The sequence below is a fragment of the Pelobates fuscus genome, chromosome 13, assembly GCF_036172605.1.
Source record: "Pelobates fuscus isolate aPelFus1 chromosome 13, aPelFus1.pri, whole genome shotgun sequence".
NCBI lineage: Eukaryota > Metazoa > Chordata > Amphibia > Anura > Pelobatidae > Pelobates > Pelobates fuscus.
In genome coordinates, this window is record NC_086329.1 from 86,529,567 (window position 1) to 86,553,232 (window position 23,666).

Sequence of the window (23,666 nt, forward strand, 5' to 3'; positions counted from 1 at the left end):
TCCATTGTGCTTTCTGCACAGTCTTTCCTCTCTCACCATTGAAGAGCAAGGTAATCCATCACAATTTCAATCTGTTCGGGGTGATTGAGATATTCACAATATTCTTATTTCAGTGCTGGACCATTATAGAACATGCTTACAGGGAACAATACCTATAGTGCCTCAGAGTCAGCACCATTGGCAACCTCTGCATCTTTGCGCTTTGGAATAACACAAGCTAGACCTGCGTTTTTTGCATTGAGTCAGGTCACCGTGGAGCGTTGCTAGAGGGGGAAGCCAATGTACCTCTACACAAAGGCAGGTACAGGCACCTCTTCCTCATAGAAGACATTACAGTGAATGTGTAAGAATGCTTCACTTACCAGCTGGGGGTTATTTTCAGCCACACGAGTCCCATCTGGCAGGTAATAGGCCAGTTTATGCGACGCTGGCATTAGGTGCCTAATAGAGATAAGAGACACTAAGTTTACACACATGGTTACATGGCAGAAAAGAGACATGTGTCCATCAAGTTCAGTCTTTCTCACATCTGTTTTTGCTGTTGATCCAAAAACCCAGTTCTTCCAATTTTATAACAAACTAGGAAAAAATTCCTTCTTGACCCCAGAATGTTTCTTCCTTCTATGTGTACTGTGTTTTGTACCATATTAATACTTAAGCCACCCATTTTTTGGGCATGGCTCAGTAACTTACAAGATGGACTTCATCTCCCTTTTTTACCCTGTCCATTTAGGGTTACAGTGGCCCTCATCACCCAGCCAACTAATATACCTTAGCAGCACTCACCTACTCCGTCCTGTAATTTGCCCTATCTATATGGGGTAACAGGAACCCTTGTCCCAGCCGCCTAATTTACTCAACTGATATGGGATGACTGCAGTCCTCTCCACCTAGCTCCTACACCCTATCTATACACGGTATAGCAGCCCTGAGCTCCAACTCCTAATTACCCTTTCAATATGGGGTGACTACCCCCCTCCCCCCAAGCCTTCCTTATTTGCCCTATCAATATAGGATGAAATCATTCCTCCTCCTGGACCACTAATTTGACCAATGTATATGGGGAGACCCCCCCCCCCCCTGTTTTACTCCTATCTATATGTAGTCACCCGTCCCATAATTTACACCTATCTCTAAGGGATGAAGAGGCCCACCTATTCCCGAGAGAACATTTATACATTACAGCTGTTCTCCCATCTAACTAAACTCAATCTGTATTTGATGGTAACAGGGTTAGTCCAATGTAGCAATTTAACATAGTCTACCTGAATGGGGTAAAAGCCCCCCCCCCCCAGCTCCCTATCTAGTCCATATCTGTATGGGTGACCTCACCTCTACTCCCTCCACTGTGCTTGGTTGACATTTCCTGCCACATTCCTCAGCCTTACCTCCCTCCCAAGCACTGCCAGAGGAAGCAGGAAGGCCTTTGTAAATAGAACCGTTCCTTTGAAAGACACGCTTTGCAGGATCCGATACCCTCCCATCCTGTGCTACGCCCAACGTGCCAATTCACCACCTCTGGGCCCCACCTACGGTGTCTACCTCCCAATTTAAATAATGTGCTCAGTCTGCCATGTGCAGAGGGACACAGGTAGACTGAACACCATGCTTCTCAACCACCAGGGACAGACACAAGCCATCCAACACCTCTCACACCTTACTGATAGTGCCTACACTGAGCCCCTCACAGCCTGGGGCAAATACGGTCTGACATGATCTCTTTAAATTAGCGGCAAGCAGACTTTTCAGTAGCCCTCCAAGCCAGGTGCATACAAAGCCAATCCTGTACTCTAGAACCTGTAGGGGCAATAAAATGAAATGGTACACCTTAAAACTATACATGCTTATAATTTTGTGAAATAAGATGGAAGAGACCATTATCATGCCTTATCAATGGGCTTGCATTGTGATTACCAACCTAATTATTATTATTATTTTTTTATCAGTGGCAGCAGTACCCTGCAACACTAAACAACCCTGACATCCAAACGTTGCAGACGTGGGGACACAAACTCACAGTCCTGCATGTGACGTGTGACTAACCTGTTTTGCTCCAACTCCAATTCAATGTTGCTTCCTTCTACGTGTAGTAAGAAGTGTAACTGGCTGGGAAGGCTCTGCACAGATCAAAGAGGGAGACAAAAATACAGGAGACAATATGAGGAAAATATTAATTCAAGAAGTCGTGTATAGACATATTGTATTCAAGCAGAAGTGGTGAACATGCATAGGAGGCTTGTGTTGAAGAGAAGGATAATCTAAGGCTAGGCACAGGAGAGAGGAACAGAAACAAAGTTGAGTCCCTGGAGGGGACTTAGTGGTGTGCTAAGGGAACCATAGAAGGGGATAACCCTAATTATAGCAACTAAAACACATAAATGTTAAATGGACACAAGTGCACAAAAGACACAAAAGGTTCCCTTATAATATATTAAAGAAAACAAGAAATCAATAGAAAAACACACAATTTTATTATTAGAATAGGAAACAAGACCATTTTAAAAGACAAGAATAGGAAGAAGAACTCAATAAAAAGCCTAAAAGGGGGTGCAGAGCCTGGCCACCAAGCCGAACGGCCGCACATCAGAAGAGCTCCTCATAAAAACGCCTGAATCAAGCTTAAAAACTAAAAAAAAAAAACTAAAATTTGCCTGCCTTTCAGCCCACAAGCAAAGGGAAGCACAGAGGAAGCGCTCCAGCGAGTCCGCGGCGGACCACAGACGACACACCGGGGATCGACCCAAGGTCTATAAGCGGCCTACACAGACGGCACAGGGGAAGTGGCCGATCCCTCTGCTAACTGCTGCCAAACTATTTGGAGGTCTCCCCGACACACTCTCCTAACCCCCCCCCCCCCTCAGGTGCACGGCAACAATCTAGCCTACTTACCCTGCGGATCCAGCGCTAGACAACATGGCGGACGCCACGTGCAAGCCAGAATGCAAAGCCTCATTGCCGCCACTATCGGAACGGCTGACTTTTGGGCAAAGCTTTCGGGCCACGGGAGCGCTCCAACAGCGGCACCATCAGCAACAAACCCACGGGTCATCAAGCCACGACCAGCAGCTCCAGGAGAGGGCCCGACTACAGCCTGGAAGGCTGGGAGGAGAAGGCGGGAGACTCAACACAAGCCACGGCGGGTCAGCAACAGACCGCCAGCGGTGAGTCACACACCCGACAGGCAACGAGCCCCGCTCAACCCCCCCCCTTCCCTCATGGTGACCACCAACACTCCTGGGCGAAGACATCCCGCCGGATGCCCCCAGACACGACCCAGCCCTGCGTCTCTGCTTCATGGAGATGGGGAGCAAGGGCCGGACCCCTGACACCTCACCGAATCGCCCCGAAAGCAGATCCCAGCCACCACCAGCTCCGCAACCCCGGCCCGGACCCCCACCGACCACTACTTCGGGCACCAACCCTGAGGCTGATGGGGATCGGTTGAACCGCCCGACCTGGAATTGGCATCACTTAATAAAGTCACTACACACTAGGCTCACCACGATGTGTACACTTAAATTATGCCTGCCCCTGAGCTAGCCATTTTACTAGCAAGCAACATATTTTGATTAATCGCTAGCAATAGCCTAACATGCAACATGCTGAAACTCATAAGACACTACTAGTAAACCTCTCACAAGCATATTCTACAACAGCAACACATTATAGCACTAAACATATATTATTCTACTTTGTCTAATTTTGTAATCTACCATTCACGTTCAGCAGCAACGAACACCGCCTAGATAAGCAACATTACTATATATAAAAAATGTGCAGTACTCACTAATGCCTAACTAATGTCATGCTATGTTGAAAAATGCTTACCCTAGCTGTTCTGGCATTGTAAGCCAGTTGTGATTTTCCTATGCACAAATAAAATAAAGAATAAAAAAAAAAAAAAAATTAAAAAAAGCCTTACAGGCTCTACAGGTATCAAGGGAAAGAGTTATATAATATAATACAATGGTGACTTTAAAGGGAAAGGTGGGTGGATGTGGGCACAGAAGTACACACTGAACAGAATAAATCCATCTGGAGAAAACTCGAAGGATAATATCACTCAACGAGTTGTAAATTATTTAGACAAACCTAAGGAGGAGACCTGGAGAGAGGAAGACTGGATCTGCCTCCTGGTAGAGGTGGTAGTAGCATTTACGGTACCATGCGGGGGCAACTAGTGAGAATATACCCCTTAAACATTTCCCCTGCTTGGAATCTGTTTCCTATACAGGGGCGATATTACACTAGGACAAGTGGACAATCAGTAATGTGGGTGCGTGTAACCGTATACAGCAGAGGTGGTGGGATATCAAGGAAGTAAATCCAAACATTTTTCTGTTACCAATGACACTACTGTCGCTTTTAGTCCTCCACAACTGTAACTGTAAGATTGTTCACAGGGGCACATCAGCAGGGTGCACTGAGAATGATTAAGGGTAAGAGGACAGGAAGCAGCTCTCCGAGATTCCTTTAGAAGAATTGGAAAAGTTTCACTCAATCTCATGACCTTTTACACTCACTAACAACATCTTCAATCTGGAGATCCCCAGCTTCCTCCCATGGTAATGTGGCCCCCTCAACACAACAGGAGCCAAATTAACCCTTCATTCGTGTGCTACAAAAAGATCTCTGAAAGTAATGAAGTGCTAGAACTCTACATATGAAGTTCCTCTGTACAATAGAAACAGAAACCTAAAAGACTTGGCGAGCGCTGTACTAGGGATGGACCGATTATTTTTCTGGCTGATATTATCGGCCGATATTCATCATTATGGAAAATATCAGTATTGGTCTATAATGATACTGATATTGTAGATCACGTGGGCAGCGGCAGCCCAGGGCATGCTATCTTCAGCTCCTCTCTCCAATTCTCACAATCCCCCGGCTGTCAAAGCGAGGGCTCCGCACGGCATACCAGACTCGCAAGAGTAGGATAGAGGACAGAAGTCTCGAAAATGTGAAAGCCCCTGGCAGCGGCATAAAGCCACTGGACCACCAAGGAGTGTAATGTCCCGCTCCCTTGCCACAGGTAAAAGGTAAAAAGGGGGAAGAATATCAGTACCAGTTGTTGGTTATCGGCCCAAAAGGCCACCAATAATTGGTATCGCCCCTTAAAAATTTAAAAAAGACTCTAGGGTCAGGAACACAAACAAGTTTTCCTGACCCTATAGTATTAAAAACACCATCTAGCCCCCCCCCACCCCCTCTTGTCCTCCCTAAATATAGTAAGACCTTACTATTATTCCAGTCTGCTGCTGTCGGCTCTGCCCCTGATCTGCCTGCTTGGCTGACATCATCAGAAGTGGTTATCAAAGCCAATCACAATGCTTTCCCATAGGAAAGCATTGGATTGGCTTAGATTTCCAAGGAGGCAGATCAGGGGAGAAGGTACATGTGGACAAGGTATGTGAGATGTGGGAAGCTCTGTACATGTGGACAAGGTATGTGAGATGTGGGAAGCTCTGTACATGTGGACAAGGTATGTGAGAAACTCTGTACTCCTGAAGACAAGGTCTGTGAGGTTCGGGAAGCTCTTTACACATTAAGACAAGATCTGTGAGGTGTGGGAAGCTCTGTACACAGTAGACAAGTTCTGTGAAGTTGGGTCAAACCTAGACACACGAACATACATTAGGTTTGCGATCACTTAGAAGCTCTGTGCCAGGATTCAAAGATTGGTGAGGTATGAGAAGCTCTGCTCTACAAGGAAGATACTGGTGAGATTTGAGAAACTCCATACTACAAACAAGATAATGCTGACCATGTTGTCCAAACCATGAAGAGTTGAGAGGTGAAGCAGCAAGAAACACAACAGAGAGACAGACATTCACCAAATACAAAATACAGACTTAAGAACACCGCGCGCACACATAAAAAAATACAGTTTTTAAATTTACAAGGCTACTTACAATCACCTATCTTAGTAAACAAATAGGGGGATTCAGTAACACCATATGGTCATATTGTGTTAAGCTTCACTACTACGTCGTCACAGTGTTAAGACCACTATTATATCACAGTACCCTAATAATCAGTGGGTCCGAAACTAAGAGAGAGTGTGTGTGTGTGTCGTCGTCCCCCCCCCTCCCGCCCCTCCCCTCCTCCCCCCTCCTCCCACAATTCCACTTTATTCGCCATATACAGATTGAGTGGCCAAGGCTAGAAAAATTAGTAGACATAGGTCAAACCAGAAGCCAAAAGGTGAATATCCGTCCACACTGCCACAAATACAAAGCGATCTAAGGAATCACTCTTTGCTGCAGTCTATGTGACTTTCATACGTAATGAAAGAAAGATTGTCCCATTCTTTGTCAATAACTAGAGACAATACTACAGGACTTTATTCACTAAGCATGGATAGGCAAATAGACAAGGGAATTGAAGGCTCTGCAAAACAGCAGAACTGCACCGATGTAGAATTTGTATCATCCGATGCCAAAGAAGTGTAGGTCCAGGTACAGGGTAGAAATATTTTCCTTCAGCCCTGTTGGGGGCAAGTGGCAAGGCTGCTACAAGGGAAGCTTAGGAGGGTAGGGAATGTGGATAAAGGGGTACTGGGGGAGTCTGGGTCAGTGCAAGGAAGCGTGTGCCTATATATCCAGTGGGACAATGTAATAATTCCATGGAAGGCCAGGCACTCACTATAGAATTAGAGTGCACCTGACAGTAGTCCTAGACAGCACTTTGACTTACTGAGTGCTGAGACAGCAAGGGAACAATTATTGTGGTTTGCCCCAACTAGAGGTGCAGACCACACCCTACAACACTGATCCACCAGGGAGTTTACATCATGTTCAACCACTAGGCATCTAGGACCCCAGATAGACCACCAAGGAATTTAACCCCAATGCAACACCAAGGATCCAACACCACAAAGGAGTATCCCTCTCCCCACCCCCACTGGACCACCAGGGATTCATAATCCTTACTGTATCACCAAGGATCACCTACCGTACTCCTTGCAGAAAGGAGACAAAATAGAGGACCACACAGCCAACAAATGCCATATCCACACACAGTACACAGTCGGCACAGACAGCACACCGCACAAGCTATGGAGGAGGACAGAGAGAAAGACTAGAGTAGGGTAATTGCAGGGTAATTTACAAGACTACAATATTTAGCAAATTGAATCCAAATGGTAAAAGTGAGGCAAAAATAGTGTTGTTGTGACTACAGCTGAGATGGAATATTTTTTTTTTTTTTTTTTTTAAATCAGCTTTTTTTTGCCACGATTTTTCTATTCATATTTAATTTGTGAGAATTTTGTGAATAATTATTAATGCCCTGCCGTCTACGCAGGGTCCCAATTATTCCAACTGAAAAATGATATTGTTGTCTGTGGATTAGTAGATTAGGCTATCACTTTAGCCTCTTGGACAATTAGATTAAATAATTAGACAATGTTTAAAATATATTCACACCCCATGACCTACGGGAAGAGCGGAGTTGAAGAAATTAAAAGAATCCCAGTTCAGATATCTTGGTCTAAAATCTACAATTCCCTTGATTTCCCTACAAACTCCTGGTCTACTAAACAAACCTGTGTGCCAACCTATTTAGATAATCAGATCAGACACAGCTCCCATGTACCAAAATACTACATGCATCAGAGAGATTACAATTATAGGATACACTAGACCTATATCTCTAATTAAAATCAATGCGTTTAGGCAACACAAGTTTAACTTGCCATGCCAATCAAGTATTTGATTCTGTACTACGAACCAGTGGTGTGTAAAAGTAAGAGAGAAAGGCACAAGGTATGTACACAATGTTACTGTGCTCTCGCCATTAATAAATCCTTAGCAGCTCGAGTACAGATTGCAGCAGCAGGAATTAGGAAGTGAGAGATGGGTGTATCCCCACTCCTCCCCAGACCCCCACACCTCTGGCCAGCCAGAGACACCCCCTTCCTCCCTGCATCATTGTTCCCTGGTGCCAGAGGAAGGACCCCTCCCAATGAAGTCAGATGTAATGTGACATGCCAGTGAAGACCCTGTTCTCAGCTAGAGGAAACGTCTGACTCCTTCCAAGGACAGGGGTGAAGAATGCAGTAATATTGGAGAGGCGGAACCCAGAGACGGTGATGTCACGTAGAGATAGAAGTTAATGAATACTACGCTGCACCTGTCTGTGACCCAACTGGGAGTGTCCCAAAGAACAAACAGTGGGCCAAGGAGCTTGCACTCCACAGCAACAGGATTTTATATATTCAACTATTTTAGCAATTCCAAACAAGGTAAAAAGCCGTGGAGGGACACGAAATATATACAAATCAATTACGGTCAATAATACAATAAGATCAAGTGAGAAATAAAACTCCAACACTATCATTGTAATGATGAATTATACAGGTTATGATTATTCACGGGACCAGAAACTCTCTAGAATTGTTTAAATAGTCGCTACTGAACAGCTAACACAAGAAGGTTCTGCAGTTTATTTGTCTTTGTCCAGCTGGGCTATTTTGGTCTACGATTCCCTAGTTATTTCTGAACTGTTCCCGATTTGTACGTTGAAATGTGCCAAACAGATGCTTTAAATCAGCGCATGGCTTATTATGGTCTGTGCTGCAATGAAAATCCAAATCAAAAGGAACACTTTCAATAGGGACGTGCTATGCATCAAAACATGACAATTGCGTAATAAAAATGGTTAGAAATAATGCCGTTCTACCACTCCAAAGTAATTCCAAAGAAGACTGCAATGCGCCTGATAACCTTTATCTAGAACACGTGTAAGTTTAACACCCACAATTAACTCTTCTTTAATTATTTATTAATCAAACTAATTTAACTTATTTGCAGAAGTTCTATTACTATTATTAGTACAATTTTCTTTGTGGTCAGTAACAGTATTCTATGGATTTCACGGTTATAAAATAGTGTTTTGATTACGCCATTATTGATCTATTACATATTACTAAAATGCCTTTAAATCTTGCTGCAATACGATAACCTCAGGAGCGTTTGGTAACAGATATTTAGAAGCAGTGGTTGGTTCCCCAAAAATCACAATACCCTGCCATAGGATGGATATCCAGGTATTAAAACCTTTTCTTGAATGATAATGTGAATCACGCGGCCCCCACTGCTTTTACTGGCCTTCTGTATAAAATATTCAAATAAAACTGTTTGCTTTTATTGAACATTTATCCAGTGTCTATATTCGGAGTCGAACAGCCTCGTGGAAGATATAAAATACCTATGCCCAGGGGAACCCAACAACAAATTAAAGGGTAATTTTATCCAAACCAACAGAGGAAGGAAGGATTCTACTGGAGTGTTTAGAAAACTATTGCCAAGGTACATATTTTGTTGCAGGATGCTCAATGACCAGAGCAGCGGGGATATTATAGAGTAAAAGAAAGCATACAAGTAAACAGACTTCAAACCATTTTTAGCCAAAGATACCATGAAAGACACCCAAGTGTACTGCCTTCCGGAGGAAAGGAGGAGGCCGCCAGCATTTTAAACAGAGCAACTGAGATTGCAGATAGGTGGGATATTTAGCCAGAATACATCTATCACTTTACCAAATTAGCTGAAACATTAACCCTTTGCAAAGTCACATGATTTTTTAAAAAAGCTGTCTGATGCTATCCCAAAAAGCTGCAATTGTGCTTTGAGTTTTTTTTACGGATTTCTCAAATGTGCCATGTTTACGGACCAATTCGCATCCATTCCAAAAGCCTACCGTGACTGCGACACCGAGGGATTGGCGCAAATGTCTTTTAGATGTGAAATAATTGGCAGACTGTTGTTTATTAAGTTATAGCTTATTGGAGCAATCAGTACGGCAGCCAGGCATTGAGCAGTGTCTACAACAGTGTTTCCCATTCAGTAGTCCCAGGTTATTACAGAGACAATACGGGTTAATAGTATATATAATAACAGTTTGAACTGCATGGAGTGCTCTGACTCTTGGTCTTATTGCCTTACACCTAGGCAGTCACTTCCCTAGGCAATGATGAGTACTGGGTTTACGTTTTAATCGCTTTTTTGAAAGGATTTCAGCCCTTTGACAGACATGGTTGGTAGTATATTTGCATAACTCAACTTGGATGTTTATTCTTGACTGACCGCACATTCAGTCTCGTTATAAAGCACTGTGATTTGAAAAGCTGCAGCAAGACTGATAATAGACACGAGCTAAATACATCCACAGTAGTTATGCTATTATTTAGAATGTAAAAATATCTTTAGAACGGCTGAACTTTAAGGGACAAAATGGTATATACATTACTTGTATGATCCCATGCCTGGAGTCAATTTAGGACCTCAGTGCATTAATTCTGTGTATCCTGGCAGTATTAGTCATTCCCTCATATTATATTAAATATACTATGTATTCAGCCTGTGTGATTAAATAATTAAGCTACTCTGAACAACTAAAATAGGTGTGTGAGAACCCAGTAAACCCAGAGGGCACAATCTAGAAGTCCCTGTGTCCACCTCTTTTAGTTAAAGTGTATAGTGTATATCTGTCGCTCAGTCCCCATGTCTGTCTCAGTCTGTCACCGAGTCCCTATCGTAGTCTCTGTCCAAGTCCCTCTGTTTATGCCCGAGTCCCTGTGTCAGTGGTTGTTTAAGTCTGTCTCTCAGTCTTTTTGGCAATCTGTCTATGTGTCAGTCTGTTTTAATTTAGCCTCTTTGCCATTGTCTCAGGCTGTCTCTGGTTCCCTGTCACAGTCTATGTAAGCCCCTTATTCAGTGTGTCTCAGTCCTTGACGCGGTAGGACTCCAACTGTCTCTCAGTGTCTGTTACAATCTGTCTCAGTTTGTGAACCCTTTCAGTTCTTCTCTTAATCTGTATCTCAGTTCATGTCTCAGTCGGTTTCTTTGGGTTCCTCTCTCGCAGTCTGTATCTTCCTCAGCTTGTCTCTCAGTCATATGTCTCGGCCTGTCTCTTGGTCCCTCTATCAGTCAGTCTCTGAGTCCCTGTCACTGGCAGTCACTGAATCCCTTTCTGTCTAAGTCTGTGTCAATCGGTCCCTCTTTCTCTGGACTCTGTCTCTCTTATCAATTTGTCCCTGAGTTCTTGGATCAGAATCAGAAGTGTTTAAAAACAGAGAACTCAAAGCAAGTTCTGTACCTGATTAGCTTCCTCCAAATTCAGTCTGCGCCCTTGCACACGAAGTTCTGGAAAAACGTCCCAGTGAGGCACTTGATCAAGCGACTCTTTATCTGCAGCTGAAGGAAGGAAAAAAGGTGTGAAACATGTAGACAAACAAGATGGGCTTTCAAGTAAATGTTCCCCAACGAGGAGACACAGGATAATATTCTACATGTATGGCTATACTGTGACCTTAAACTATACAGAATATTAGCATAAATAAACATACACCCCTCACGATTGGGCATTTCCTGCACAATATATACATGTTTATTTCGTGATTTCCACACATACAAGGAAAACGGAGATCCCTTCCGAATGACTTCCTTAACCTGGCAGGCAAGTGGTTAACATTCCCCAGCGAGGACATCATTAGAAAGAGCTTTTCGAACCCCTCACCAAAGTCAGAGCAACCCCTCCTTCTACTAGACATCTGGAGGAACATCAGGCCAGGGGTCCCACCCTGCAATTTATCCTCATGGAAGTAAACATTCTCAGCCGCTGAGACACCCCATTAACTTGCCAGTACCCTAAACTGTCAGCAGGGAGGGAAACGTCAGCTTCTATACTCCATTCTATACTATGTACTGAATGTCTGAGACACCCCAAACCATTACACTGCACCCCAAGACTACAAGCGAATATACCGCAGACTGATCTTACTTTTTTTTTTTCCCCCAAAAAAACATGCTCTCTGTAAATGGGTGTCTCATTCACTCAGTGACCTCTTGGTACTCTATTCAAATGCAAGCAATGAGAAACTGGCAGGTAACATATTTCTCTGTGAGAAAATACGGCTATTAATTACTAAAGAGGTCTGTTTCAAGGAGACATACTGTGACTATGTCAGAGGGTCCCCAGCTACAGGGAGAGACTGTGTAAGACGGGCCCTAAACACAGAGAAAGACTGTGTGAGAGTAGCCCCAGGCAGAAAGAGACAGAGGGAGAGGTGTTCCCGACAAAGAGACAGACCGTATGAGAGGGGCCCTAGTCATAGAGAGAGTGTGTTAAGGAGTTGTCCCAGCCACATGAGGAGATATACATAGGAAGATTGTCCAGGTCATTGTAATGTATGAATTGAGAGTGAACTAAAAGTGAATTTCAACAATTTGCCCAGAATAGCCAGAGACAGACAGTGTGAGAGGGTCCCAGTCACAGAGACAGACAGTGTGAGAGGGTCCCAGTCACAGAAACAGACAGTGTGAGAGGGTCCCAGTCACAGAAACAGACAGTGTGAGGGGGTCAAAGTCACAGAGACAGACAGTGTGAGAGGGTCTCACTCACAGAGACAGACAGTGTGAGAGGGTCTCAGTCACAGAGACAGACAGTGTGAGAGGGTCCCAGTCACAGAGACAGACAGTGTGAGAGGGTCCCAGTCACAGAAACAGACAGTGTGAGAGGGTCCCAGTCACAGAGACAGACTGTGTGAGAGGGTCCCAGTCACAGAGACAGACAGTGTGAGAGGGTCCCAGTCACAGAGACAGACAGTGTGAGAGGGTCCCAGTCACAGAGACAGACAGTGTGAGAGGGTCCCAGTCACAGAGACAGACAGTGTGAGAAGGTCCCAGTCACATAAACAGACTGTGTGAGAGGGTCAAAGTCACAGAGACAGACAGTGTGAGAGGGTCTCACTCACAGAGACAGACAGTGTGAGAGGGTCTCAGTCACAGAGACAGACAGTGTGAGAGGGTCTCAGTCACAGAGACAGACAGTGTGAGAGGGTCCCAATCACAGAGACAGACAGTGTGAGAGGGTCCCAGTCACAGAAACAGACAGTGTGAGAGGGTCCCAGTCACAGAGACAGACTGTGTGAGAGGGTCCCAGTCACAGAGACAGACTGTGTGAGAGGGTCCCAGTCACAGAGACAGACAGTGTGAGAGGGTCCCAGTCACAGAGACAGACAGTGTAAGAGGGTCCCAGTCACAGAGACAGACAGTGTGAGAGGGTCCCAGTCACAGAGACAGACAGTGTGAGAGGGTCCCAGTCACAGAAACAGACAGTGTGAGAGGGTCCCAGTCACAGAGACAGACTGTGTGAGAGGGTCCCAGTCACAGAGACAGACAGTGTGAGAGGGTCCCAGTCACAGAGACAGACAGTGTGAGAAGGTCCCAGTCACAGAAACAGACTGTGTGAGAGGGTCAAAGTCACAGAGACAGACAGTGTGAGAGGGTCTCACTCACAGAGACAGACAGTGTGAGAGGGTCTCAGTCACAGAGACAGACAGTGTGAGAGGGTCTCAGTCACAGAGACAGACAGTGTGAGAGGGTCCCAATCACAGAGACAGACAGTGTGAGAGGGTCCCAGTCACAGAAACAGACAGTGTGAGAGGGTCCCAGTCACAGAGACAGACTGTGTGAGAGGGTCCCAGTCACAGAGACAGACTGTGTGAGAGGGTCCCAGTCACAGAGACAGACAGTGTGAGAGGGTCCCAGTCACAGAGACAGACAGTGTAAGAGGGTCCCAGTCACAGAGACAGACAGTGTGAGAGGGTCCCAGTCACAGAGACAGACAGTGTGAGAGGGTCCCAGTCACAGAGATAGACAGTGTGAGAGGGTCCCAGTCACAGAGACAGACTGTGTGAGAGGGTCCCAGTCACAGAGACAGACAGTGTGAGAGGGTCCCTGCCCCAGAGACAGACTGTGTGAGAGGGTCCCAGCCACAGAGACAGACAGTGTGAGAGGGTCCCAGTCACAGAGACAGACAGTGTGAGAGGGCCCCGGTCACAGAGACAGACAGTGTGAGAGGGCCCCGGTCACAGAGACAGACAGTGTGAGAGGGCCCCGGTCACAGAGACAGACAGTGTGAGAGGGTCCCAGTCACAGAGACAGACTGTGTGAGAGGGCCCCAGTCACAGAGACAGACAGTGTGAGAGGGTCCCAGTCACAGAGACAGACTGTGTGAGAGGGTCAAAGTCACAGAGACAGACAGTGTGAGAGGGTCCCAGTCACAGAGACAGACAGTGTGAGAGGGTCTCAGTCACAGAGACAGACAGTGTGAGAGGGTCTCAGTCACAGAGACAGACAGTGTGAAAAGGGTCTCAGTCACAGAGACAGACAGTGTGAGAGGGTCCCTGCCCCAGAGACAGACTGTGTGAGAGGGTCCCAGTCACAGAGACAGACAGTGTGAGAGGGCCCCGGTCACAGAGACAGTGTGAGAGGGCCCCGGTCACAGAGACAGACAGTGTGAGAGGGCCCCGGTCACAGAGACAGACAGTGTGAGAGGGCCCCGGTCACAGAGACAGACAGTGTGAGAGGGTCCCAGTCACAGAGACAGACAGTGTGAGAGGGTCCCAGTCACAGAGACAGACAGTGTGAGAGGGTCCCAGTCACAGAGACAGACAGTGTGAGAGGGTCCCAGTCACAGAGACAGACTGTGTGAGAGGGTCCCAGTCACAGAGACAGACTGTGTGAGAGGGTCCCAGTCACAGAGACAGACAGTGTGAGAGGGTCCCAGTCACAGAGACAGACAGTGTGAGAGGGCCCCAGTCACAGAGACAGACAGTGTGAGAGGGTCAAAGTCACAGAGACAGACAGTGTGAGAGGGTCCCAGTCACAGAGACAGACTGTGTGAGAGGGTCCCAGTCACAGAGACAGACTGTGTGAGAGGGTCCCAGTCACAGAGACAGACAGTGTGAGAGGGTCCCAGTCACAGAGACAGACAGTGTGAGAGGGTCTCAGTCACAGAGACAGACAGTGTGAGAGGTTCCCAGCCCCAGAGACAGACTGTGTGAGAGGGTCTCAGTCACAGAGACAGACTGTGTGAGAGGGTCCCAGTCACAGAGACAGACAGTGTGAGAGGGCCCCGGTCACAGAGACAGACAGTGTGAGAGGGTCCCAGTCACAGAGACAGACAGTGTGAGAGGGTCCCAGTCACAGAGACAGACTGTGTGAGAGGGTCCCAGTCACAGAGACAGACAGTGTGAGAGGGTCCCAATCACAGAGACAGACAGTGTGAGAGGGTCCCAGTCACAGAAACAGACAGTGTGAGAGGGTCCCAGTCACAGAGACAGACAGTGTAAGAGGGTCCCAGTCACAGAGACAGACAGTGTGAGAGGGTCCCAGTCACAGAGACAGACAGTGTGAGAGGGTCCCAGTCACAGAAACAGACAGTGTGAGAGGGTCCCAGTCACAGAGACAGACTGTGTGAGAGGGTCCCAGTCACAGAGACAGACAGTGTGAGAGGGTCCCAGTCACAGAGACAGACAGTGTGAGAAGGTCCCAGTCACAGAAACAGACTGTGTGAGAGGGTCAAAGTCACAGAGACAGACAGTGTGAGAGGGTCTCACTCACAGAGACAGACAGTGTGAGAGGGTCTCAGTCACAGAGACAGACAGTGTGAGAGGGTCTCAGTCACAGAGACAGACAGTGTGAGAGGGTCCCAATCACAGAGACAGACAGTGTGAGAGGGTCCCAGTCACAGAAACAGACAGTGTGAGAGGGTCCCAGTCACAGAGACAGACTGTGTGAGAGGGTCCCAGTCACAGAGACAGACTGTGTGAGAGGGTCCCAGTCACAGAGACAGACAGTGTGAGAGGGTCCCAGTCACAGAGACAGACAGTGTAAGAGGGTCCCAGTCACAGAGACAGACAGTGTGAGAGGGTCCCAGTCACAGAGACAGACAGTGTGAGAGGGTCCCAGTCACAGAGATAGACAGTGTGAGAGGGTCCCAGTCACAGAGACAGACTGTGTGAGAGGGTCCCAGTCACAGAGACAGACAGTGTGAGAGGGTCCCTGCCCCAGAGACAGACTGTGTGAGAGGGTCCCAGCCACAGAGACAGACAGTGTGAGAGGGTCCCAGTCACAGAGACAGACAGTGTGAGAGGGCCCCGGTCACAGAGACAGACAGTGTGAGAGGGCCCCGGTCACAGAGACAGACAGTGTGAGAGGGCCCCGGTCACAGAGACAGACAGTGTGAGAGGGTCCCAGTCACAGAGACAGACTGTGTGAGAGGGCCCCAGTCACAGAGACAGACAGTGTGAGAGGGTCAAAGTCACAGAGACAGACAGTGTGAGAGGGTCCCAGTCACAGAGACAGACAGTGTGAGAGGGTCTCAGTCACAGAGACAGACAGTGTGAGAGGGTCTCAGTCACAGAGACAGACAGTGTGAAAAGGGTCTCAGTCACAGAGACAGACAGTGTGAGAGGGTCCCTGCCCCAGAGACAGACTGTGTGAGAGGGTCCCAGTCACAGAGACAGACAGTGTGAGAGGGCCCCGGTCACAGAGACAGTGTGAGAGGGCCCCGGTCACAGAGACAGACAGTGTGAGAGGGCCCCGGTCACAGAGACAGACAGTGTGAGAGGGCCCCGGTCACAGAGACAGACAGTGTGAGAGGGTCCCAGTCACAGAGACAGACAGTGTGAGAGGGTCCCAGTCACAGAGACAGACAGTGTGAGAGGGTCCCAGTCACAGAGACAGACAGTGTGAGAGGGTCCCAGTCACAGAGACAGACTGTGTGAGAGGGTCCCAGTCACAGAGACAGACTGTGTGAGAGGGTCCCAGTCACAGAGACAGACAGTGTGAGAGGGTCCCAGTCACAGAGACAGACAGTGTGAGAGGGCCCCAGTCACAGAGACAGACAGTGTGAGAGGGTCAAAGTCACAGAGACAGACAGTGTGAGAGGGTCCCAGTCACAGAGACAGACTGTGTGAGAGGGTCCCAGTCACAGAGACAGACTGTGTGAGAGGGTCCCAGTCACAGAGACAGACAGTGTGAGAGGGTCCCAGTCACAGAGACAGACAGTGTGAGAGGGTCTCAGTCACAGAGACAGACAGTGTGAGAGGGTCTCAGTCACAGAGACAGACAGTGTGAGAGGTTCCCAGCCCCAGAGACAGACTGTGTGAGAGGGTCTCAGTCACAGAGACAGACTGTGTGAGAGGGTCCCAGTCACAGAGACAGACAGTGTGAGAGGGCCCCGGTCACAGAGACAGACAGTGTGAGAGGGTCCCAGTCACAGAGACAGACAGTGTGAGAGGGTCCCAGTCACAGAGACAGACAGTGTGAGAGGGTCCCAGTCACAGAGACAGACTGTGTGAGAGGGTCCCAGTCACAGAGACAGACTGTGTGAGAGGGTCCCAGTCACAGAGACAGACTGTGTGAGAGGGTCCCAGTCACAGAGACAGACAGTGTGAGAGGGTCCCAGTCACAGAGACAGACAGTGTGAGAGGGTCTCAGTCACAGAGACAGACAGTGTGAGAGGTTCCCAGCCCCAGAGACAGACTGTGTGAGAGGATCTCAGTCACAGAGACAGACTGTGTGAGAGGGTCCCAGTCACAGAGACAGACAGTGTGAGAGGCTTCCAGCCACCAAGAGGGAGAGGATATGTGCCACTGTGTCCAGTGTGTGATATGTTTGTTTAATATAATGAGCTCACACTCATCATACATTGTCTGAACTTCCTGAAATGTACATCTTCAGCTCACACTGCTTCAACTACAAACATACAGAATCACACAAATGTGTAATATAACACACGCACACAGAAATACATACACTGGGCCGAACACAAAAAACACAGGGAACCACATATAAGGAGAAACACACAATCACACCTCCTCTCTCACACACCTCGAATTCAAAGTTATACTCCAATCTCATGTACAGGCACACACAGACTACACTAACTCACTAACATGTGCATACATTGTTACACACATTATAACAATCTCACTCACTATTATTCTCACTAAATCTCAGTTGTCTCTTGGACAATCTGTCTCTCAGTCCCTGTGTCAGTGGTTGTCTCAGTCTGTGGCAATCTGTCTCTCGTGTCACTGTGTCAGTCTCTGTCACATTGTCTCTCTCTTCATTGTCTCAATCTGTCTCTGGGTCTCTGTTAAAGTCTGTGTCCGAGTCTCTGTGTTGGTACTTTCTCAGTTTGTCCTAGGGTCAGACTGTCGCTCAGTCCTAGGGTCAGACTGTCTCTCAGTCCTAGGGTCAGACTGTCTCTCAGTCCTAGGGTCAGACTGTCTCTCAGTCCTAGGGTCAGACTGTCTCTCAGTCCTAGGGTCAGACTGTCTCTCAGTCCTAGGGTCAGACTGTCTCTCAGTCCTAGGGTCAGACTGTCTCTCAGTCCTAGGGTCAGACTGTCTCTCAGTCCTAGGGTCAGACTGTCTCTCAGTCCTAGGGTCAGACTGTCTCTCAGTCCTAGGGTCAGACTGTCTCTCAGTCCTAGGGTCAGACTGTCTCTCAGTCCTAGGGTCAGACTGTCTCTCAGTCCTAGGGTCAGACGGTCTCTCCGTCTCTAAATCCCTTCAGCTGTTGGCTTAGTCTGTATCTCAGTGTCTCGATCTGTCTCTCAATCTAACCGCCAGTCATGACCCCTAGACCAGTCTGTCTCTGAATCCATTCAGGTTTTGTCTCAGTTTGTCTATCAGTCCCTGGCTCACTCTCTTAGCCCATGTGCCAATCCCTGTCCTTCATTCATAGATCAGTGTGTCAGTCCCTGTCTCAGTGTATGATCCAGTCTCTCAATATTAGTGTATGATCCAGTTCCTGTTTCAGTCAGTCTCAGTCTCTGTGTGTTAGTGTCAGTCTCTCAGTGTTGCTGTCAGTCTCTCAGTGTTGCTGTCAGTCTCTCAGTGTTGCTGTCAGTCTCTCAGTGTTGCTGTCAGTCTCTCAGTGTTGCTGTCAGTCTCTCAGTGTTGCTGTCAGTCTCTCAGTGTTGCTGCCAGTCTCTCAGTGTTGCTGCCAGTCTCTGTGTCGCTGCCAGTCTCTGTGTCGCTGCCAGTCTCTGTGTCGCTGCCAGTCTCTGTGTCGCTGCCAGTCTCTGTGTCGCTGCCAGTCTCTCAGTGTCGCTGTCAGTCTCTTTGTGTTGGTGTCAGTCTCTCAGTGTGGCTGTCAGTCTCTCAGTGTGGCTGTCAGTCTCTCAGTGTGGCTGTCAGTCTCTCAGTGTGGCTGTCAGTCTCTCAGTGTGGCTGTCAGTCTCTCAGTGTGGCTGTCAGTCTCTCAGTGTTGCTGTCAGTCTCTCAGTGTTGCTGTCAGTCTCTCAGTGTCAGTCTCTCAGTGTCAGTCTCTCAGTGTCAGTCTCTCAGTGTGGCTGTCAGTCTCTCAGTGTGGCTGTCAGTCTCTCAGTGTGGCTGTCAGTCTCTCAGTGTGGCTGTCAGTCTCTCAGTGTGGCTGTCGGTCTCTCAGTGTGGCTGTCAGTCTCTCAGTGTTGCTGTCAGTCTCTCAGTGTTGCTGTCAGTCTCTCAGTGTCAGTCTCTCAGTGTCAGTCTCTCAGTGTGGCTGTCAGTCTCTCAGTGTCAGTCTCTCAGTGTGGCTGTCAGTCTCTAAGTGTTGCTGTCAGTCTCTCAGTGTTGATGTCAGTCTCTCAGTGTTGATGTCAGTCTCTCAGTGTTGATGTCAGTCTCTCAGTGTCAGTCTCTCAGTGTCAGTCTCTCAGTGTCAGTCTCTCAGTGTCAGTCTCTCAGTGTCAGTATATGACCCGGTCCACCCTTCACTCACTCTTGCTCCAGTCCGGTTCCCATGCTGTGTGTCCCGCACTATCCAGGTCCGGACTGGCCCATGTCTCTGTGTGGGGGTGTCGCTCGGTGTCCTTGCTCTGTGTTCCCCCCGCAGTGCTCAGTCCGCACAGTAGTATTAGCAGCCCGCAGGCCTTGTCCGTCATCCTGCGCTCACCCGGTGCCCGACATAGAGAGCGAGTCAGACTGACAGAGCCCAGCTAGGCTGGCCAGGGGCGGGGCCTGGAGTGGGGAGGGGCGGACCCACTGCTGAGTGGGCGGGGCCTGTGAGACCAAGAAAAGCGTGATTTCTACACCCAGCGCGATCATACAGCGTGACATTGGAGCTATGTACAGAGAGACACCGGGTGACCGGGGTAATAGTGAGACTGGGGGTAGAGGGGGTAATAGTGAGACTGGGGGTAGAGGGGGTAATAGTGAGACTGGGGGTAGAGGGGGTAATAGTGAGACTGGGGGTAGAGGGGTAATAGTGAGACTGGGGGTAGAGGGGGTAATAGTGAGACTGGGGGTAGAGGGGTAATAGTGAGACTGGGGGGTAGAGGGGGTAATAGTTGGACTGGGAGTAGAGGGGGTAATAGTGAGACTGGGGGTAGAGAGGGTAATAGTGAGACTGGGGGTAGAGGGGTAATAGTGAGACTGGGGGTAGAGGGGGTAATAGTGAGACTGGGGGTAGAGGGGGTAATAGTGAGACTGGGGGTAGAGGGGTAATAGTGAGACTGGGGGGTAGAGGGGGTAATAGTTGGACTGGGAGTAGAGGGGGTAATAGTGAGACTGGGAGTAGAGGGGGTAACAGTGAGACTGGGGGTAGAGGGGGTAACAGTGAGACTGGGGGTAGAGGGGGTAATAGTGAGACTGGGGGTAGAGGGGGTAACAGTGAGACTGGGGGTAGAGGGGGTAATAGTGAGACTGGGGGTAGAGGGGGTAATAGTGAGACTGGGGGTAGAGGGGTAATAGTGAGACTGGGGGGTAGAGGGGGTAATAGTTGGACTGGGAGTAGAGGGGGTAATAGTGAGACTGGGAGTAGAGGGGGTAACAGTGAGACTGGGGGTAGAGGGGGTAACAGTGAGACTGGGGGTAGAGGGGGTAATAGTGAGACTGGGGGTAGAGGGGGTAATAGTGAGACTGGGGGTAGAGGGGGTAATAGTGAGACTGGGGGTAGAGGGGGTAATAGTGAGACTGGGGGTAGAGGGGGTAATAGTGAGACTGGGGGTAGAGGGGGTAGTAGTGAGACTGGGGGTAGAGGGGGTAATAGTGAGACTGGGGGTAGAGGGGTAATAGTGAGACTGGGGGTAGAGGGGTAATAGTGAGACTGGGGGTAGAGGGGTAATAGTGAGACTGGGGGTAGAGGGGTAATAGTGAGACTGGGGGGTAGAGGGGGTAATAGTTGGACTGGGGGTAGAGGGGGTAATAGTGAGACTGGGAGTAGAGGGGGTAACAGTGAGACTGGGAGTAGAGGGGGTAACAGTGAGACTGGGGGTAGAGGGGGTAACAGTGAGACTGGGGGTAGAGGGGGTAATAGTGAGACTGGGGGTAGAGGGGGTAATAGTGAGACTGGGGGTAGAGGGGGTAATAGTGAGACTGGGGGTAGAGGGGGTAATAGTGAGACTGGGGGTAGAGGGGGTAATAGTGAGACTGGGGGTAGAGGGGTAATAGTGAGACTGGGGGTAGAGGGGTAATAGTGAGACTGGGGGTAGAGGGGTAACAGTGAGACTGGGGGTAGAGGGGTAATAGTTGGACTGGGAGTAGAGGGGGTAATAGTGAGACTGGGGGTAGAGGGGGTAATAGTGAGACTGGGGGGGTAGAGGGGGTAATATTGAGACTGGGGGTAGAGGGGGTAATAGTGAGACTGGGGGTAGAGGGGTAATAGTGAGACTGGGGGGTAGAGGGGGTAATAGTTAGACTGGGGGGTAGAGGGGGTAATAGTGAGACTGGGGGGTAGAGGGGGTAATAGTGAGACTGGGGGTAATAGTGAGACTGGGGGTAGAGGGGGTAACAGTGAGACTAGGGGGTAGAGGGGGTAATAGTTAGACTAGGGGTAGAGGGGTAATAGTGAGACTGGGCGGTAGAGGGGGTAACAGTGAGACTGGGGGTAGAGGGGGTAATATGAGACTGGGGGTACAGGGGGTAACAGTGAGACTGGGGGTAGAGGGGTAACAGTGAGACTGAGGGTAGAGGGGGTAATAGTGAGACTGGGAGTAGAGGGGATAACAGTGAGACTGGGGGTAGAGGGGGTAACAGTGAGACTGGGGGTAGAGGGGGTAATAGTGTGACTGGGGGTAGAGGGGGTAATAGTGAGACGGGCAGAGGGGGTAATAGTGAGACTGAGGGTAGAGGGGGCAACAGTGAGACTGGGGATAGAGGGGGTAACAGTGAGACTGGGGTAGAGGGGTAACAGTGAGACTGTGGGTAGAGGGGGTAACAGTGAGACTGTGGGTAGAGGGGGTAACAGTGAGACTGGGGGTAGAGGGGGTAATAGTGAGACTGGGGGTAGAGGTGGTGATAGTGAGACTGGGGGGTAGAGGGGGTAATAGTGAGACTGGGGGTAGAGGGGGTAATAATGAGACTCAGGGTAGAGTGGGTAACAGTGAGACTGGGAGTAGAGGGGGTAACAGTGGGACTGGGGGTAGAGGGGGTAATAGTGAGACTGAGGGTAGAGGGGGTAACAGTGAGACTGGGGGTAGAGGGGGTAACAGTGAGACTGGGGGTAGAGGGGGTAATAATGAGACTCAGGGTAGAGTGGGTAACAGTGAGACTGGGAGTAGAGGGGGTAACAGTGAGACTGGGGTAGAGGGGGTAACAGTGAGACTGGGGAGTAGAGGGGGTAATAGTGAGACTGGAAGTAGAGGGGGTAACAGTGAGACTGAGGGTAGAGGGTGTACCAGTGAGACTGGGGGTAGATGGGGTAATAGTGAGACTGGGGGTAGAGGGGGTAACAGTGAGACTGGGGGTAGAGGGGTAACAGTGAGACTGGGGGTAGAGGGACTAATAGTGAGACTGGGGGTAGAGGGACTAATAGTGAGACTGGGGGTAGAGGGGGTAATAGTGAGACTGGGGGTTGATGGGGTAATAGTGAGACTGGGGGTAACAGTGAGACTGGGGATAGAGGGGGTAACGGTGAGACTGAGGGTAGAGGGTGTAATAGTGAGACTGGGGTAGAGGGGGTAATAGTGAGACTGAGGGTAGAGGGGGTAACAGTGAGACTGGGGATAGAGGGGGTAACAGTGAGACTGGGGGTAGAGGGGGTAACAGTGAGACTGGTGGTAGAGGGATGTAATAGTGAGACTGAGGGTAGAGGGGGTAACAGTGAGACTTGGGGTAGAGGGGGGTAATAGTGAGACTGGGGGTAGAGGGGGTAATAGTGAGACTGGGAGTAGAGGGGGTAACAGTGAGACTGGGGGTAGAGGGGGTAATAGTAAGACTGGGGGGAGATGGGGTAATAGTGAGACTGGGGGTAGAGGGGGTAACAGTGAGACTGGGGTAGAGGGGGTAACAGTGAGACTGGGGATAGAGAGGGTAACGGTGAGACTGGGGGTAGAGGGGGTAACGGTGAGACTGGGGGTAGAGGGTGTAATAGTGAGACTGGGGTAGAGGGGGTAATAGTGAGACTGGGGGTAGAGGGGGTAACAGTGAGACTGGGGATAGAGGGGGTAACAGTGAGACTGGGGGTAGAGGGGGTAATAGTGAGACTGGTGGTAGAGGGATGTAATAGTGAGACTGAGGGTAGAGGGGTAACAGTGAGACTGGGGGTAGAGGGGGTAATAGTGAGAGTGGGGGTAGAGGGGGTAATAGTGAGACTGGGAGTAGAGGGGGTAATAGTGAGACTGGGGGTAGAAGAGGTAATAGTGAGACGGGGTAGATGGGGTAATAGTGAAACTGGGGGTAGAGGGGGTAATAGTGAGACTGGGAGTAGAGGGGGTAATAGTGAGACTGGGTAGAGGGGGTAATAGTGAGACTGGGAGTAGAGGGGATAATAGTGAGACTGGGGGTAGAGGGGGTAATAGTGAGACTGAGGGTAATAGTAAGACTGGGGGTAGAGGAGATAATAGTGGGACTGAGGGTAGAGGGGGTTATAGTGAGACTGAGGGTA

The 23,666-nt window shown here is 48.9% G+C and overlaps 1 protein-coding gene across 4 annotated transcripts in view; it reads right to left on the reverse strand.

Annotated features, from left to right (window-relative positions):
- The window catches only part of ADAM15 (ADAM metallopeptidase domain 15), a 64,896-nt gene extending 45,102 nt beyond the window's left edge, over positions 1-19,794 (reverse strand). For all 4 annotated transcript variants that reach the window (XM_063439883.1, XM_063439882.1, XM_063439881.1 and 1 more), the window contains exons 1-4: positions 19,563-19,794; positions 11,101-11,198; positions 2,044-2,117; positions 363-441 (exon numbers count right to left, since the gene is read on the reverse strand). In XM_063439883.1, coding sequence (XP_063295953.1) covers positions 363-441; positions 2,044-2,117; positions 11,101-11,198; positions 19,563-19,725 — 414 coding nt within the window. In that variant the 5' untranslated portion in view covers positions 19,726-19,794. The remainder of the gene's footprint in view (positions 1-362; positions 442-2,043; positions 2,118-11,100; positions 11,199-19,562) is intronic.
- Between the last annotated feature and the right edge of the window lie 3,872 nt (positions 19,795-23,666).